Raw genomic sequence first — 15,241 nt, forward strand, 5'->3', positions numbered from 1 at the left:
GACTTAACTGAAACTGAACCGACCTCAGTGGCACAAGCTATGACCTCACCACATTGGCTGAAAGCTATGCAATATGAATTTCTAGCACTGCAAGCCAACAATACATGGTCTCTAGTACCTCCACCTACAAATATCAAACCCATTGGCTACAAATGGGTCTTTAGAGTGATGAGAAATCCACACGATTTAGTTCAGAAATACAAGGTCAGACTTGTGGCAAAGGGATTCCATCAAAGGGAAGGGCTTGATTTCACTGAGATTTTCAGTCCCGTGGTTAAACCATCGATTGTAAGATTGCTATTGTCTATAGCCCTCTTAAAAGGATGAAAAATTAGGCAATTTGACTTCAACAATGCCTTCCTAAATGGAGATTTACAAGAGGATGTGTACATGGTTTAACCTGAAGGGTTTGAAACAGCTCCTACCACTCAAGTTTGCAAACTCACAAAGGCTCTTTATGGCCTTAAACAAGCACCAAGAGCTTGGTTTTGCAAGCTCAGCACCACCTTGCAACAGCATGGTTTTGCTCTTGCAAAATCTGATTCCTCCTTATTCATCAAGTTCTCTCCAACCTCAATAACCTACATTTTAGTTTATGTGGATGATATCCTTATTATTGGCTCCAGTCCTCAAGAAGTCTCTCAACTAGTCACCCAACTGAACAACACCTTTGCCTTGAAAGACCTAGGAAAAATGAGCTTTTTCCTAGGAATTCAAGTTTAGCACTTACCATCAGGTGCAGTTTAGTTATCTTAGACCAAATATATGAAGGAACTCCTTTCTAAAGCAGGCATGACCTCTGCCAAGCCAATGCCAACTCCTATGACCTCTGGTATAAAACTCTCTGCACATGGTGGTTCACCATTTCATGATGCTTCTTTGTACAGAACAGTGGTGAGAGGACTTCAATATGCCACAATAACTATACCAGACATCTCATTTACTGTCAATAAAGTTAGCCAATTCATGCATAGTCCCTCGGATGCACACTGGAAAGTAATCAAGAGAATACTAAGATACTTAGCAGGAACCTATGATCATGGCCTAGTCTTTCAGCCATGCAAGGAGTATAGATTGTTAGCTGATGAATCCATATTTTTACTGATATTTTAATATAATTCTAGCTCATTTAATAAGGAAAATATATGAAGAAAGTAGAAAAACTCAGAAAAAGAGAATGATTGAAAGTTTTATTTCAATTTGTAGTTATTTTCGCATTTGTAGAATTTATGCTTAGTTCTTAAGGAATTTATCTTGTTTTTGAAGGAATAATCTGAGCAAAAGTCATGGAAATGGATTATCAATGGAAAGGAAGAGGAAGAATGACAATGTTGGAGAAATAACTAAGCCACAGTCGCAGCTAGACTCCTGAACTCTGCCTCAGTGCTAGATCTAGAAACAACAACTTGCTTCTTGCTAGACCATGAGATTAAGTTGCTACCTAAGTATACACAGAAACCTGATGTGGATTTCCTGTCATCCACATCAGATCCCCAATCTGAGTCACAAAAAGCTAATAAATTTTTGCTTGTCCTCATGCAAATCAAACTAAACCAAGGGTAAGTTCCTCCATTTTCAAGAAATAGACCTCTACTTTGTCAGAAATAAAGTTGTGCAAAGACAATTGTTTGTCTCTCATGTCCCTGCTCAAGATCAGATAACTGATACCCTCACCAATTCTCTCTCAGCTCCCTTATTTTCCAAATTTAAGGCCAAACTCAGGGTGCTACCAGCAGCCCCATGAGTTTGAGGGAGGGTGATAGGTGAATTGTATAACTAGATCACATTAGAATTAGTTTTCAATTGTAACTACTTTGTTAACAAACAGTTAATCTGTTAAGATTAGTTTACTCAGTTAAAGATAAACTAATCCCACTTGTAAAATGTTCTCAATCTTTTTTATATTTTTCAATAAAAAAAAATGCATAATACGTTTTTTTTCAAACTCTCTTTCCTTTCTCTAAACTCTTAGGCCTGATGTCCAATATATGTGTGTGGTAATGTGGTTTCATTTTGTTTCAAGGATAAGATTAATTCCTTAAGAGAATCATGTGATCTTTCGTCCTTAGACCTATACCCTTAATCCATACCCTTTTTGCTTCTTAATTTCTCTTTTTTCTTGATTATTTTGATGGTTTAATTCGTATGTTTATGTTTATCTTTCCAATTGTTGTGATGCAGCAAAGAAAGTGTTGTGATGAAGTCACACATCTCTTGTCTGCTTTACAAGTGTCTGCCTTGTCTGATGCAAGGTTACTTTATTACCTCGTATTCTTAAAATCAACTTGCCCTTTGCTCGATAAGAATCCCACCAGTGGTCGAGGAAAGATATGTCTAATATTACATCCACCACAAATAAGTTGGTTGGGAATAAGAATTTGGGTACTTTCACTAATACATTCTCAACAATGCCTTTTGCGAAGATAATAAACCTATTAACAGCTTTCAAAGTGACAATAGTTGGTTTGGGTTTCATGCAAACCCAACCTTTTAAATGAAAGTGGAATTGGATTTATACCATCACTTAAGTTAAATAAACGCTTTTCAAAATGAGAGATTCCAATAAAATAAGAAATAAGAAAACTTTCAATCCTGAAGTTTATAAGACACAACATTTTTCATTGAGATTAACTGTTTTTTAACGGTCAAGCTTCCTTTTCTTGGTCAAATAAATATACTTTGAGCCTGACCGGAATTTACTCACTTTCTTAACCACGTTATGTGAGATAGAAAAAATTAAATTTCATTATACTTTTTGTGTCTCTAGTTTAATGTTTGTTTGATTTACTTCTGCTAATTTTAATTGTTCACACTCGTTTTTTTTATTTTTAAATGCTTAAATTGAAAATTTATTTTAAAATTTTATCTAATAATTAATAAAAATATAATATTTTATTGATTTATACTAATAAAAAAAGAAAAAATATACAAAACAAAATATAATAAAATATTTAATTTTAAGATTAAATATTTAAAAATTAAACAAACCAAATATAAGCAATTAAAATTAAAAAAACTATAATTACACATTAGTTAAGTATAAGAATAAAAAGTGAAATTAAACCAAAAAATTATTAATTTAGCCTGTGTTACCAGGGATACACAAAGGGGCACTTTAAAAACTTGCATATTTAGAGTACGAGTGATCTTAATTAATTGGCCTTCAATTTTTTAGGAAAAGAAGCATGAGGCAATTTGACTTCCCTCAGCTAGTTACATGCTCTACTTTGGTTGCTTTTCTTTCGTGCTTAATGAAAGAAAGCATTCATATCGCTCTTTAAAGGCCTTGGTTCGAACCATTTTTGAATTTGAAAATATGTGGTGTTTATTTAATGTCATGATTCGTTGATCTATTTAGTAAAGAGTAATATATTCAAATCTTACCACGAGTTGGAGTTGGAGTTGGAGTTGGAGACACTGTATAGTTTCTTATTTTGAATTAAAGGAAAAAAGAAAGTAATATTACAATCATCTTTGGATGCACAAATTACAAGATCAAGGAACTAAATTGATATTAATTTCTTTAAAGAATTTTTTTAGACAATTTCCGCAGAAGATTCAATTAATTTCAGTATTCAACTTTCAAGAAAGAAAATGTCACTTTTTTTTTAAATAACAAAATAATAATATACTCAAACACAACGAGTTGGGCGGTGTTGAATAAAATAATTTGACACGCATAGCTTCATATTTAGATAACATTTGCTCAAATCCAAAGACAAGTGACATTAACTGAATTATTCAATCGTGAAATGAGAAATTAAAATTATTCCTTTATTTATTATTATTAAGCTTCAAATTTTGATCTTTATTTTATAATAATGTCTAATAGACACTCCTATTGTTAAATTCATATGTTCATTGTCACTTTAAGTTTCATCAGATGATATAATGATGTTAAGTAGAAGTGCGTAAGGTAAATAATTAAAATGAGTAAAGATTTTATTTGGCAAGAATACTATAAAATTTGTAGTACTGGGGCGAGCTTCCTAGATGGTGATGATTTGGTGTCCTTTATGATAAGATAATCTAGGACTCTTTCTCGTCTCTCGCTTGCACACTCTTTCTTCGGTGTTCTCTTCTGAGGAAAACCCTTTCATTGGAAACTCCACAAGGTTCCGTACTCTCTGTTTGTTTTTCACTCTGCTTTTACAGGCAAACTCATACGAACAAGACGACATCAACATTACCCCGTTGCAACCACTTCCAGCCACGTTCAAGTTGTTACACGATTATTGTCTCAACGCCGTTGCGATGGAAGGAAACAAGCCAATGTCATTTGCGTAATTTAACGCAGCAGTACATTTAGTATATATGCACACGCATCTTCGAGCGTGTACATACCGATGTGTATTTTTATTTCAATGAGAAAAAAAAAACAATTTTTGTCTCATTTTAATTATTTTCTTTCCATGAAAACAAATAAGGAGGGGAGAGGGGGTAAGGATATGCTTGAATGAAGAGAAAAGTAAAAAATAAATTAAAATCAGAAGAATATAAAATAAAAAATTTCTTTTGTTCATTTACATGAATGAAAAAGAAACTGAAAAATAAGTAAATTATATAAAAAAAATTAATTGTAAAAACCAAATTTTAATCTAAAAATTTAAAACTTTTATAATTTTTTATATTTTTCTATACAAATAAATGTTTGTTTTTTAAATAAATGATAACTAAAAAGGTAGCCGCTCCTTTTTCTATAAATCACTCTAATGAGAGAAATATCTTTTTAGTGGATTCTACTAAAAAATATTTTTTTCCTAATGTAGTCTCCATCAAGCATTTCTTATTTTTATTTATTTCTCTTTTCTCTATAGTTTTTTTTTTCTTAAATCTATCCAAATAAATTATAAGTCTATTGCCGCTCTCTTTTTGGAGCCAGATTTCACGTGCGGAGGAGTTCCTTCTGCCATTCCTTCCTTACTTGTTTTACTCACTGTGATAGGTTTGGCGTGTCATGAAAATTGATTTGAAAAAAAAAGTTATATAAATCATTTAAAAACTGAGTTATTATTTTTTCATTCCCATATTAAATATAATCTCTTATTGTCATAAGCGTAATTTTAACACAAAAGAACTTATTTTCCTTAAGAATTTTGATTGTGAAATTCTTAATTATAAATTATTTTAAATACAAAGAAATTATTTCAAATCTAAAATAAAAATTTTAATTGAAATGAAGTTAGCCATGTAGATATTTTTTTATTAGAAAATACATCTTTGTTTTTTATCCAAACAAATGTTTTTTTTAATTGAGAAATGATCAATTTAATATAGAATGTGTAAAAAAAGAAAGAAAATAAAAAAAGTAAAATTAGAAAGTAAGAGATCTAATAAATTATGCAATAAAAAACGAATAAAAATTTGACATTAAATAAATTACCTGTGAAAATATAATAATTAACTCAAAGTAAAAGTAATATTTTAACAATCTATATTTTTATTTAATTTTATAATATTTTTTGTCCTTTGTTTTTTATTTTATTTTAATCCCGTTTGTTAATTGTGATAATATTTTTACCATCAACAATTTATCTTTTGTTAATAATAGAAAGATTTTATTGACTAAATAAAAGATGAAAAGCTAAAATAAAGCAAAAATAATAATTTTGCTTTATCCTAAATCAACAAGCAAGCAGTGATTTACGTAAAAAATAAAAAAAGGAACCTCGAAATTGCAGATTGATAGAGAACGTCACTTGTCAGTACCATACCCAATCATACAGATACACGTCAACACCTAAAACGACCTGGGGCGGCTGAAAACAAATAAAGTGACCTTGGGCCTTGGCGGCTCCTCTCCTCCAAGTATACTTTCTAATAATGTTTTTAAGAGTTTTATTAACCTTTGATAAACAAAAGTTCACTAACCATAATTTTTAATTTTTTTTATGTATACTTAAAAGGAACAATAAAAATACATAAATGATAGATTTTTATTTAATTAAATTATTATTTTGTATTAATATATTAATTATTATATATTTTATTTTTTATTTATTGTGTTTTAATATGAATTTTTAAATGTTGACTTTTTTTTTGTATTGATATATTTTTAAATTTAGATTGCACGTGATCTTTATTGATTTTTTGTATAAAAAAGTTTAATTTAATAATTTTAGTTTTATGTGATTTTTAATTTACAAATTTTAGTAATTATATTGTTCAAAATCTTAATATAAAATTATTTTCATGATTTTTTATTAATTAAATAATCATACACCACTAAAAGCATAGATTGAAAATATTTAATAATTTAAAGTATAAAAATTGATGACATTACTAAGTTTAGTTAATTATGTAAACAAAAATACTAACTCAAAATTCACTTAAGAGAACAGAATCGTATGCAAGTTAAATTAAGATGCAAATAAACATTCAAAATAATTATGCCATTTTCTGATATTTGTATTTCAACCCCATCCTTTATCTCTGCCAATCGCATATATAGTGTCCTGATGTTATAAGAGTTAAAGACCAAATTATTTTAAAACTAAGTAAAATTAATTTTGATATTTTAATTTAAATTATTATATATTATTAGAATATGCAGTTAAGTTAACTTCAATGATAAATTTTATATCAAAATACTGTGTTTGTAAAACAAACACGTACTTATTGATAACACTATTTGAAATATTATAATAACAGTTGTAAATATGTTTATTCTTAAAATGTAGTAGTACTGTTTGTAAATGATAAATTTGTAAAAGTTACTGTTATGATAAATAAACGATAATAGTTATATCTTTTGATTATTTTTTTATAATTTTTTCTACTCACATAAAAGTGATACGTATTTTTAAAGAGAATGGAAATTAAAAAATTTATTACAGTTTTCGAAAAATACATATGTGTTTTTTATGAATAACTGAATTTACATGCTAAGATGGAAATATATCATTTTTCTAAATGAATTGGTGATGTTGGGTGCGCAAAGACCAGGATCGGGGAATGTCAAGAGACTGCATGGATGTGCTAATTTTTAGGCACGAAATGAGTAAAGGCATTATTAACTTGACACATGACATCATATTATTAATAATTGGATTGAGTAAATATCAAATTTTGTAATTAATTTGAAACGTTTGCAAAGAGATTTTTTTATTATTATTAAAGATACTTATTATCCTTTTTTATTAATTTTGTTTAGAAATATTATTTTAGATGTTTTAAATTAATCTTAAAAGTTGATGTCAATTTTTTAAAAAAATTATGCAAAAGTACACGAATTTAACGAATACTTTATGAAAAAAAGAATTTGAATACAAAAACTTGGAATGATTTAATAATTTCCGATGTCCCAAAGGGAAACCTCTAGCCTTATTTTATAATGGTGAAAATGATGAATATTTAGTAATTAGAGTGGTTATTATAGATTAATTTCGGAAGCGGGTGTGGGTGGGGAATAATGTCAGTTGTGTTACTGAGCGACAAAAGCTGATTTGGTGTCATCGCTGAGGATCACTTTTACTCACTTTGCTTCTAAGTCATGCCATGTCCTAAATCCAATCCGAGACTGTAGCATCATGATCAAGGGTACTCGTGGAATTCCAACATTTCATTTTCAATCAGTTTTATACACTAGCAAATACTTATAAATGTCAAATACTTTACATGATGTTATTGCTTTTCTCTATTTCGAGAGGAAAAGAAAAAGAAAAAGAACACACACAAAACAACTCTACCAGGTCCACCAACACGGTGAAACTGGGAATTCCACAGCACGGATATATATAAATAAATTAACATTATTAAGGTTAATATATCAGAAATATCATTATAACTTTTAATCACAAAATAATAACTAATTAAATTCCTTTAAATATATTTAATAAAAAATACACTCCATGAGCATGCTGATACTTACAAAATAAGTAATATAATATTTATCTTTACTCATTTTATAAATATGCGAGCACCCGTTACAAATACAATCACAAATGTCTAAGAACACATGTACTTTTTTTACATTCTTAAGCGAAACAAGTGGGTTAGGTTTTGTTTGACTGAATACTATGTATTGTTAGGGCCTGGAGGGAGGGGACATGCATATATAGCATTCTAAAATCTAAATGCCACTGATAAATTCATCCGTTTTTTTATTTGCCATGTGAGTCACGATGGCTGGGCAATCGTGGAAACAAGAACGAAGTCATTTTCCTTTTCTTTTTAGGATTTCATTAATTTTAACTTTTATATTAAAATTAAGCATTTAAAAATATTTTTAATAAAGAACAACACATTTATTAAATTATAAGCGATAATAAACATTTGTTCAAAAAATTATTATTATTAATGGTTGAAACTAAATCTTAAAGATTGTATTTTTTTCTAGTCTTTGTTTTTTAAAACCAACTATGAAGTAGAGTCATTGTCCGATTGTCGGAACAATTATGGCTTTCTTATTGCAATATTTTACGTTCCAGTTCAAATTAACCAAATGTAAGAAGTTTTAGATTAGATGATCGACCTCTGATTAAAGACGCATGCGTGTTAGTGTATTCATGCATTTCACGCACAACACGAAATTTGTATTAGGAGTACATGTCCACAACTCTTTCAAAGTTTCACTTAACCTTTGCCCTGACTTGTGTAGATAGATAATTCATTATTATTAGAGCCAATCGAAGAAGTGTTTATAAAGCTTCAGCAAACATAAAGTTAATTTTTTAAAATTCCGTTTAACGTTTGAGTTAAATTTAAACATAAAATTAAATATTTACAATATTAAATAATTGTGCAAGGAAGTGTTTTGAAATTTGAAACAAGAATAGGGAGGCGATCCTGTGAATCTGCAATGGCATTGCCTTTTGATTTTATTTAATTTTGCATTGTGATAATTAGAAAACAGAGAGCGGGAAAAGTAAACGGTAGTTGGGAACAGGGAAATCCAAAACGGGGAGCGATGAACACAGGCACAATGGGCAGCGAGGTTAATTTACTTGAAGACTTGATCTAGTATCCAGTTTTCCACTCCCTTGTACCGAAAGGGGAAAAGAAAAAGTTAAAAGAGAAGGAGAACTTTTTTAAGAAAGATAGATTGTGGTTTCCTAGGTGTTCACGAATTTTGGTTTCCTGTGGGAAAGGGTAACAGTAAGACTTGTATGACATGCCAATGATGCTATATACCAACCTTGTTTCAGTTATTTTCTTGTCCCTAAAAAAATAATTTGAATAAATGGTAATATATATTATATATTGAGGTATAGGTATGAAAAATTCACTTATTTATGAGCCAGTACCGTTATGCATAAAAACATAAAAACGTATTTGAAATGTATAAATACAAGAGAGAGAGAAATAAAAGTCAATAAGGGGGAGAGAGAGAGAGAGAGAGAAATGGAGGGACGCTTTCGCCCCTAATTCAATACTTTACCAAACTCCCTATCCTCTCCATCTCCACTTTCAATTTCATCCCTTTCCTTCTTCCCCCACATCACCTCTGTTTTCTGATATCTCTCTCCCTCTTCCTCGGGTATTCACTCTCTCTGCATGTCAACTTTTCGAAACAAAAATAACCGGCTATTTGTTTAAGTCCATGTTTTTTAATTATCTAAACATATATTGTTTATTTTTTCTGTTAGGCCAAAAGAGAAATGGAGTGCGTGGAGGCAGCGTTGAAGACCAGTTTTAGAAAAGAAATGGGCGTAAAACTGAGCCCCCAAAGCTTCATTGAGGAGTTAAGCGTGCAAAATGAGGCCTCCTGCAATGAGTTTTTCGTGGACGACCTCCTTGACTTCTCGAACGTGGAAGAAGAACCAGAGCAGCAACAACAACAACAACAAAAGGAACAAGATTCTGCAAGTGTTTGTGTCTCCCTTCAACAAGGGAACCAAAGCCACGAAGTTTGTGACTCTTTGAAAAACGACTTCGCCTCCTCTGTGCCCACAAGCGACCTAAGCGTTCCGGTACTTTAATGTTGTCAAACACAGTTCAGTTTTGTTTTGCATTTTCCATGTTGGTGGTTGACGAAAGTTTCAATTTTTACAGGCGGATGACGTGGCGGACTTGGAGTGGTTGTCTCATTTCATAGAGGATTCCTTCTCGGAATTCTCTGCGGTCTTCCCCACCGTAACTGAGGTAACCAAAGACCCAGAGCCTGAACCGGTTTTCACATATCCATGTTTCAAAAGCCCGGTTCAGACCAAGGCAAGAAGCAAGCGAACCAGGACCCGTGTTCCGCTTTGGCCACTGGCTTCACCTTCCTTCACGGACTCATCCACCGCAACCACCGCCACCTCCTCCTCCTCCTCTTCCTCCTCCTTCCCCTCCAGTCCCTTGCTTATTTACACCAATTTAGCCCAAACCCTTGACCAAGTTTCCTCCGAGGCAACCCCTCCAGTGAAAAAACCGAAGAAAAAAACATCTTCCGAGAGTGCAACAACCCAGGCGCCACGACGGTGCAGCCATTGCGGTGTGCAGAAAACCCCCCAGTGGCGAACTGGGCCGCTCGGCCCAAAAACGCTTTGCAACGCATGTGGGGTCCGGTACAAGTCGGGTCGGCTTTTACCCGAATATAGGCCCGCTTGTAGCCCCACATTCTCCAGTGAATTGCATTCGAACCACCACCGTAAAGTGCTGGAGATGCGGCGGAAGAAGGAGACAGTGGGTGGGGTTGAGACAGGTTTAGCCCCTACTCCTGTTGTTCCCAGTTTTTGATTTATTATTAATTATTAATTAAAGAAAAAGAAAGAACTAGGTAGAGATTAGGGGTTAGAGAAGGTAGCGCAGACTTAGACCCGGTTCAATGGGACCCGAGTTAGTGTACATTTTTTTCCTTGTATTGAATGCGGTAGGAGTTAGGCTTTGTAACTGATTAGGAAACTTTGATTAGTTGATATGCAACTCCTTTTACCTTTTTCTTTTTTTAAGCTTTAATTTGGGTTTTCTTTTTCTTTTTGGTTCCTAACATATTTAATGTAATAGGATTGTGGGTTAGTGGTTTTGAAATGAAACTGTGTTTGGTGGTGGCCGTTGAAAGGCATGAACTTTGTGAACGACATAACGCAAAGAGAAGTGGTTGTGTTAAGCGGCTTCTTGTGTCGTAAGATGGACGTACTTTGGGAAACCGAAAGCGTTTGGAAACTGTACAAAAGATGGATTGTATCGAAATCGAACGGCCCATCAACTCTTCTTTTGCCTTCATCACTCCCAACAAGTGTCGGGGCCTAGTAATCTTAAACTTGATTTGGACTTTTATGCGACACTAGATTTTGGACTCGGGCAACCACCGTTTATCAATGAAACAAGTAAACATTTAAGGATATTCTACCTCTCCCTTGTTCATTTTGTTTTAGGGCTTCTATTGGAAAAGTAAACACTCGTCCAGAGTGGATAATGCTATAGCAAAATAAGGTTTTGTTCGAATTGTTCCTCGCCATGTCCGTGGCCAAACAAAAAATATATATAATTCAAGGGGCAAATTGGAATCTCAATGATGTAAGTTTGTCACATCCGTTATTAAGTCATCTAGTAATTGTTGACGGGTAAGGAGAGAAAACTATAGCCAAAAACACCTCAATGTTCCACCTATCCCACGCGGTATCTTTGCTAACGAATATATAGCTAGGTAATCAGCACATAGAAATCTTTCACAAGTTCGGCAAAAGGACATATAGTAGTCAAATTAGTTTTTTTGAAAACTAAGCACCAAGCAAAGCTGGAATTGTTGATGTGCATTGCCAGTAAAGTTAGATATTTTACCATTTTCTGTGGTTGATGCTCTGGCTATGAACCTATGACTATGTCTGAACTATTATCCCAAAGAAAGTGAATCAAATGAGTAATGATGATTCTCCATAATCAGTGTAGCATTTTGGTCATACCTTCGAAATAATAATCGATCTTAGAGAAAATTTTGATGATAAAATGTGACGGTTATACGTTATTTTCTTCCAATTTAAAGAAACGAGACTGCATAATGGTACCCATTTTAAGTCCTAACGCACTTCAAAATAATTATTGAACGGTTCATCAGGTAAGTAAGGAATCGTTGTGGAACAGATAAGATCAAAAAAGGGTGGAGGGTTACACATTGTTTTCAATTTACTCTAGGTTACTTCATTGGGTTTAACTTGAGTGTGTTAGAAGATAATCGATTATATGGACCGGTATATGTATTTGGTAGGGTATGTTTTAGTAGGTAGTCTTTCAAATTTTAATAATCAATGCAACGAACAGTTCGGTTATGGTGAATAAAGTTCTCACCTGACATTTTCATAGAGACCTTTATGAGAGTGATACTACCACCGGATCCCGATCGTATACAGTTATGTCCCTTAAATAATTTTTATTGGTTCATCATTTTAAAACAAAAGTTACAATATGAAGATTGAATGGAAAAATAATAAATTTACCGTGTGCTTTTTCTTTACAGCTCGAAAACGATTAAGAGACGATCGAGAGTAAATAAGCATTAAATTAAATTACAAATTAGATCCTCTCCTGCCCACTTTCCATCAATATTTCTGTGCAGAAAATGTATCCAACGGTTCACAATAGTCAAGCTTTTAAAATCCTGAAAAAGACCAACTCACGTAAACATAAAAGAAGGCTCTTTGATTCATCTGATGGTCCAAAAAGGCCAAACTCTCATTGTTCAACACAATGCAAAATAACATATGTCAAGAGAGAAATTATTAAGTTGTCTAGAACCATTATGTGTCAATGGTCTAGACCAACATATGATATGTCACACGATGATTGGTCAGAACTAAAAAATTTCCTCTTGTGCAGGAGGTACGTTATAGAGCTGTGTACCATAAATCCAAACATTCAAATTATCATTTAACTTTAATTAAACAAAAGAAGTGTCAGTAATTTTTGTCGTACAGGGAGAAGGATACTGGTGTGTGTGTGTGTGTGTACACACTATAATGTCATTCAAGTTATTTTTTATCTAGAGATGGTATCGTTTCATAATGCATGGAAATTACAGCATTATTTATCTTGATTGTTGGCTCCATCGTTGTATTCTGAGTCACCCATTTTTCTTGACGAGAGTGATTACCAATTTTAATGATCTCTTGTTATCTAAAAAATAGAACTTTCTGCGTTTGGTAGATGCGTATATGTTATGCTGTCGTGAGAGGGAGTGAATAACTTAATGGGGGCAGAAGTATCCTTGATTGGAAATGGTACTGCAACCACAAGAGCTAATAGACCTTGTGGCCTCTCTTTTTACCAAAATCAAACTAACCCAGAAATATAAAGCCCTCAATTCGCTTGATGGCAGTCACGTGACGACTCTCTCTCACCCATTCCCAACCACTTTTGTGACGTCTATTATATGCGACGGTTTTGCTTATCTATGCTATATATGTCCACTTATGGGCTCTTCGTTCAAACCACGTAGTGGCAGAAATACAATAGTTTTTTTTTCAAATATAAAATTAAAAAAATAGTAATTTTTAAATTCAGAATTATGGTATTTAATATTCATAATGTATTAAATTGTGTGATATTTTGTGAATTTTAATAAAAATTTATTGGGTCTTCATACGCAGATAAAAAATCATAAAATTATTTATTGTGGGATGTCTAAGGTGGGTTTTGGGTTGAGTTCAAGCGGTGGTGTTGGGACGCGTACAATTTTCAAATGGAAAGAAACAATACGATCAATGATTCAAAATTTAAACCTAATGGAACCGCAAGTTTGAATTCTGAACCTCTTACAACTTAGAAACAGGCCAAAAAGCAATAATGACAATAAAAGTTAAAAGGTGAGAAGAATGAATAAGGTGTAAGTTTGTGAATTCAAATTAATTTACGAACGAGAGCTATGTTATTATTAATGCAAAGCATTTCCTGAAGAAATAGGATTTGTAATTGTAATTTGTAAAAGCTAATTTAGCAACAAACTAACAATTTTAAAAGAATTTACCCAGATGAATCATCAAGGTATGGTTTTAAAATTATTTCCAATCTGCATCTTGTAAATACTTTAGTGAAAGAGAAAGCTCGGGGGAATTATGCCTAACTTATTACACAACCTTTTTGAATTTGAGAAGTGATAGTGATACAAATTTTTTATGCCTTCTTAACATTTCTTATTATTAAGTCATTTTTTGTGGTTATATGGTGATATATATATATATATATATATATATATATATAATTTGTTGCTTATTTTTCTCTTATAATGATCCCATTTCTTTAATCTAGGATGTGTTTAGATTAACATCAAATTCATTCATGAATCTATTTTAATATTATAAGTTATAAATTTTATGTTAAAATATTATTTAACATGATTTTTGGTAGGCTCTAAACACATTTCAAGTTGGATAAGAAACACTACTAAAGAAAACCAAAAGAATAAAAAATAAAAATTCACTCCTAATTAAAAAAAAATTTGTTAATTAATCAAATTGTATCACTAAAAATCGTTGGCTTTTATAATAATTATTTCAAAAGTTATATTTTAGATGTTATTTGATTAATTGGTAACTTAAAAATCTTTATACTATGATATATCAAAATAAAAATAAAAATTGTCTCATAATTTTTTTTTATCTCTCCTATCATCATTTTAATGTTAAACGAACAGTTACAGTTAAAATCGTCATGATAATAATAACTGTATTAGAAAAATAAATTATAAGGATACTTTAGTCTTTTTTTTATTTTAATTTGATCTTTTATTTTCATCTCTATTTAAGATTTTGAATTTTAATTTTTTTATTAATAAAAAATAAATTGTAGTTTCTATCAATGAAAAAACAACCAAAATTGATTAGTATAACTAAATTTAAACTAAAAGGAGATATAAGATTAGTATAAAATTAAAGACTAGATTAATAATTTTATAAACAAAATATCATTTATATTTTTTTCTAAACCTTTATATTTTTAATTTAAAACACAAGTATCTTTTATAACGTGGCTAGAGAATTTTTAATACATAACAATATTTTATACCAATTTTTTTTTAAAAAAAAGTATGTATCATTTAAATCAATTATCAATTATTTTTTTTCTATCTGATGATTATTTGCTTCTAGCTTATACCACGTAGGCAAACCAAATGCATTTAGAATTCAGATATATGGATTGAAATTTAAAATTAATTTACTTATTGTCTTTCAAATCTAGTTTACTAAAAATTAAACTTATTTTGAACTGGTTTTACAACTGTTTACTCAAAATTTAATATGTTAATGGTTGACATCTGTCAGACAGTGTTGGATGTCATTGACTTTCAAGTTAGAGAGAGAGATCAGTAGATCATTGAACCGGT

The 15,241-nt window shown here is 31.4% G+C and overlaps 1 protein-coding gene across 2 annotated transcripts; it reads left to right on the top strand.

Annotated features, from left to right (window-relative positions):
• Positions 1 to 9,359: 9,359 nt before the first annotated feature.
• On the top strand, positions 9,360 to 10,835 carry LOC113869559 (GATA transcription factor 5-like). 2 transcript variants are annotated; one of them, XM_027505940.1, is made up of 4 exons: positions 9,360 to 9,478; positions 9,588 to 9,911; positions 9,994 to 10,276; positions 10,346 to 10,835. In XM_027505940.1, exons 2-4 carry the CDS (start codon positions 9,600 to 9,602, stop codon positions 10,660 to 10,662), a joined length of 912 nt encoding a protein of 303 aa, XP_027361741.1. In that variant the 5' UTR covers positions 9,360 to 9,478; positions 9,588 to 9,599; the 3' UTR covers positions 10,663 to 10,835. The 2 variants fall into 2 exon arrangements, with proteins under 2 accessions (XP_027361741.1, XP_027361740.1); XM_027505939.1 differs by having other exon boundaries at positions 9,446 to 9,911; positions 9,994 to 10,835.
• Positions 10,836 to 15,241: the final 4,406 nt, after the last annotated feature.

This window comes from Abrus precatorius, unplaced genomic scaffold (genome assembly GCF_003935025.1).
Source record: "Abrus precatorius isolate BTA unplaced genomic scaffold, Abrus_2018 Scaffold6, whole genome shotgun sequence".
NCBI classification, from domain to species: Eukaryota; Viridiplantae; Streptophyta; class Magnoliopsida; order Fabales; family Fabaceae; genus Abrus; species Abrus precatorius.

What these genes read in the sequence shown, in the direction of transcription:
- LOC113869559 (XM_027505939.1), top strand. Translation starts at nt 9,600, where the DNA reads ATGGAGTGCGTGGAGGCAGCGTTGAAGACCAGTTTTAGAAAAGAAATG. An exon ending in CAAGCGACCTAAGCGTTCCG is followed by an intron (nt 9,912 to 9,993) that starts GTACTTTAATGT and finishes CAATTTTTACAG; the next exon opens with GCGGATGACGTGGCGGACTT.